This window comes from Ciona intestinalis, unplaced genomic scaffold (assembly GCF_000224145.3).
Source record: "Ciona intestinalis unplaced genomic scaffold, KH HT000136.1, whole genome shotgun sequence".
In the NCBI taxonomy this organism is placed as follows: domain Eukaryota; kingdom Metazoa; phylum Chordata; class Ascidiacea; order Phlebobranchia; family Cionidae; genus Ciona; species Ciona intestinalis.
Genome location: NW_004190458.1, coordinates 11,224 through 15,405, shown reverse-complemented (window position 1 = coordinate 15,405; position 4,182 = coordinate 11,224). Strand labels below are relative to the sequence as shown.

At 32.6% G+C, this 4,182-nt stretch overlaps 2 protein-coding genes across 3 annotated transcripts in view; both read right to left on the bottom strand.

Moving 5' to 3' along the window:
* LOC104266816 overlaps positions 1-4,182 on the bottom strand; it is a 10,149-nt gene that overhangs the window by 1,640 nt on the left and 4,327 nt on the right. The window contains exon 6 of one of the 2 annotated variants that reach the window (XM_026838982.1): positions 3,683-3,813. The exons of the other annotated variant lie outside the window; for it this stretch is intronic. Within the exon in view, the coding sequence (XP_026694783.1) occupies positions 3,683-3,813 (131 nt within the window). The remainder of the gene's footprint in view (positions 1-3,682; positions 3,814-4,182) is intronic. 2 annotated transcript variants of the gene reach the window in all.
* LOC104266818 (basement membrane-specific heparan sulfate proteoglycan core protein-like) overlaps positions 1,484-4,182 on the bottom strand; it is a 13,916-nt gene continuing 11,217 nt past the window's right edge. Inside the window, exons 13-18 of the mRNA XM_026838980.1 lie at positions 2,236-2,257; positions 2,143-2,168; positions 1,985-2,037; positions 1,788-1,851; positions 1,683-1,726; positions 1,484-1,624 (exon numbers count right to left, since the gene is read on the bottom strand). Of these exons, the coding sequence (XP_026694781.1) occupies positions 1,523-1,624; positions 1,683-1,726; positions 1,788-1,851; positions 1,985-2,037; positions 2,143-2,168; positions 2,236-2,257 (311 nt within the window). The 3' untranslated portion in view covers positions 1,484-1,522. The remainder of the gene's footprint in view (positions 1,625-1,682; positions 1,727-1,787; positions 1,852-1,984; positions 2,038-2,142; positions 2,169-2,235; positions 2,258-4,182) is intronic.

Sequence of the window (4,182 nt, the reverse complement as noted above, 5' to 3'; positions counted from 1 at the left end):
TTCTGTGTTAAATAACTTTATATGATATCAATATATTCATGTTCACGGCACATTACTTTTACTTTACTCGTATCTATTAATAAAACCAAAATAAATGTTTTATGTCCAAAAAGCAGTTCATATAATCTTTAAATGAATTACAAATTTCAAACCTTGAAGTAAAATGTTTTGAGCAAAGCAACTTGAAACACCGTGAGTTAGCTGCAACGTTGATTGATTGAAAGAAGAAGTTAATTTGTTGGTAACACTGAATGTTGTTGTGTAGCAACCTACAACACCAGCAGGAATCCCTGTGTTGTTATATTGGCAAGTTGCATTGTAACCTGGTACAGGGGTGGCTGGTTGACATGGGTTTGAACCAAGGCTTGATGGGAATGTGAATACAGCAATAGTTGCCACTGACGAATCTTGGAAAGACCATGTAAGATCATTTACTTGTACAGATGGACAGAAATATACTGAGTACAACTGCCCAGTATAATCAAGTGCCCATGTATTTCTTGATGGGGTGACTGTTGGGTTGGAACAAGTGGGAGAAGCTGAAAATATAATTAAATTAAATACATTGTTAATATACACTTCCATAAACACTATATATTACTCAGAAGTTATTACCTGTAGCACACAAGCTTCCAAATATCACCAGCATTAATATTTGGATATTCATTGTAATTGTGTACATATACTACACTTTAACTTGCAGAAAATGTTAGTACATTCCTGTTTAAATAAAATGCACTATTAAGCAAATTTGATTCTCTCCCTCATATCAACCCATAATGCACGACTTGCTAATGTAACAATTACCAACTACCAATGATTAAACTACTACTAAGCATAGCATGTATTACTCACACTACTCCTACATTACTTCCTTGTTTCCACAAGAGTTAATATTTACTGAGTCATATAATTTGACATAATGGAAGTGTTGATCTAATTTATTAGCTTTAACTTACTTAAACAAACCTAATCTGCCACTTGCTTGTCTGTTATTTTTTTGATTTGTTCCTTTTAATAACTTGGTAAATATTTCCCAATTTCAAAATTTACAGTCAAGAGAGTTATACGTACACTGGCCTAGTTCATAGTAAGATATTTGTAGTTTAACCTAAATCGAAAGCTTTGTATCAATGATTAATAAAGCTTCATTAAACACATATTACATGTGTGACCAACATACATCAATATGTATGTATAACTTGCACCTAGTTTCACTTAGCTATTATAATCGCTCACTTAAGGAAGAGTTAATTTAGTGAAGGCCAGGTACATACAATAAATAATCAAACACTTGTAAAACGGAAAACATGTATATATTTGGACTAAATTCAAACAGAATGATAATATATCAAACGAAAAAATAAAATATACCCCCCCCCAACAAAACGTTATTAAAAAGAACAATGATATTAAATGTTTACATAAAAGATATAATGTGTGCACCAACAAACACTATAAATGTGAAATAGTCAGAACCTGGCTTAAGAAAAGACGACCTAGCTCTTATGGTTTAAAATTGTCAAGCCACATGTTCATATTGACTTTCATTTTGTTGATTACGCGACATATTTTCGTATTTCCTTCCAATAAAAGTTTCGTATCCATCGTTTGTTGTTGTTACCTGAACATATTGTACATAAAAACTTAATTATATGGTTAAATATATTGGAATAACTTACAACACTTGGCCCCACACCTTGTATATCAGCATAACCTTGCTCATCTGCATCAAAATAAATGTTTAAATCAAAGAAAACATTGAAGAAAATTAAATTAACTCCTACCTCTTGTTACATTGACATTGTCCTTCAGGTTTTCATAATTTGTTGATTGTGTTGCACGTATGTTCTAGTAAAAAATAACAATTAATTTAAACACATCAGTAATAGAAATGAAACAATAGTCTAAATGCATTCACTCACATTACTTCGTGTGCAATTATTCACATTAGTTACATTAGTTATTAAATGCAGTCACTTACAGCAGTTACTTGTTCATTTTGATATGGTGATCGATCAGCAACTTCATAGTAACCTGAAGATATAAACAACATAGTTACTGTTTTAAACAATGCTTATAATTACTCAAATAAAAAGTACAATGTTTTATAGTTAAATACCAATTGTTGCACATTCTTACCATGCTCTGCTTCCATTCCAATGTTGCTGCAATTTAAAGTAAACGTTAATATTTTGTTATTGTATATATTGCACAAGTTAAACTAGTGTTTACCTTCTTCCTGTAACTTCTTTATCTGCAAGGAGAGAACATGGTCAATATAATTGTAAATATCAAAAGATATGCAAAAGTTAAAACTGCATCATTTACCAAAATATTTCAAATCAATGCATTATATAAGACTGTTTGGCATAAAAATAGGTATCTGCAACTAATATTCAACCAATGTTTCATCCGGTGTTTTAATTATTATAAATATTCCTGCCTTTGTGTTCTTTATTGATTTGCCACCTTAAGCAATATACCACAAATATGATGATTATTATAAAGCCCACCACCCCACCAACTGCAGCTCCAATTATAACACCCAAGTTATCTGGTGGTGGGATGGGTGGTGGGGGTGTAGGTTGCACTTCATATATCACTGATATATTGAAAGTGAAAGTATTTTCAAATATTCCATTGTTGATTTTCAATGTATAATTCCCACTATCATTGAATGACGGCTGCAATGAATAGAAACATTGAAGCTGGATTACAATTTGTTTTTAACAATTTCAAACCTGGTTTCGAGTAAAAACAAAACTTTGTGATGTTGATGTTTGTGGCTGATTAGTTGCATCATTTGTTACTATGGTTTCTAAATACAGAGTGGTTTATATTTTGTAAAGCAGAGGCTTATGGGAGACATACCATCCTTTGTTAAAGTGGTTGTATGAGTAGTTGGGTTAAGTGAGAATGTGATGGTACATGATCTTGGACCAGGTGGGGCAATATACCATGTACATATGTTACTGTGGCTGGTTGTGCCATCATTCACTGCAAATCCTTCAGCTGCATCTGGAGATGTGAAAGGTTTTGTTCAACAAACATAGTTTACACAAAAAGCAACTTATTGTTCAACATGTTTATTGCATAAAAGTTCTAATGTTTTTTTTTTAGTTTTTTGATAAAGGCTTACATAAATTGCATTATAGTTAAAACATTATTACTAACACCAACAAAAATAAAATTTAAGAAAACAATTAATAATTGAATTAAACGCAGCTCATGCTACTCAAGTAAGAGATGTCACATTATTGCCAAATTAAACATTTCCATGCAGATGTTACATTACTCACAACCTCATAGTTTTACCATTTTAATCAGCAATGAAACTAAACTTGGTTAAAACATAAAAACAGAACATTTTTAATAAAAATATGAAATGCATATGTTTGGATTAAAAATAAAGTTGTGTTAGTTTAACCGGTAACCGGTTAGGCACAGCCATCTAGTAAACGGACAATAAAATAATTTGTGCTTACAATGAACAATTAATGTCTTGCTGTCTCTTCCCAGGTTTGAATATTCCTGCATGGCAGTGTAGCTATTTATAGCTCTACATTCCACTATATCTCCATTGTTTGAACTACTCAGTGGATTGCTTGTCCATGTGTTCCCAACCAACTGGTGGAAACAATTAAATAAATACCAACTTAATATCTTACTTTAACTTTACCGTTTTGTTTTGATTATTGAAATAAATTTCAACTCTGTCCCAAGAAGGTACACCCCCAGTTGCAGTACATTGGAATGTAGCAATGTTTCCAGCACAAATGGTATTGTTGCCAATCAATGTAGCAGTTGGTGCTGTGAAAATATGTGTATGTTATTGGCTTATTCAATTATAATTTATATCACAGCTACTGGAAACGCTTTGTCGGAAGTTGCAGCTTTATAGAGAGAGTAAATTGTCACTTCACTTTTAGACTATATATTGTCGCTGCCGTGGCACAGTTGGTTAGCAGGCTCGTCGCTGATGCCGCTGTGGGCGTATGTGTCCTTGGGCAAGACACTTAGAGGCAATTGCGCCAACCCTGTGGTTAGTAATGGGTTGTCCAAATTGTCAGCCAGGCGATATAAAATAAAACAATTACCCACAAATTCAAAAACGAAAGAACTTGTTAGCTGACAGGAGGTGTAAAAAAACAGAACATCCATGTNATAACGACTGTCATT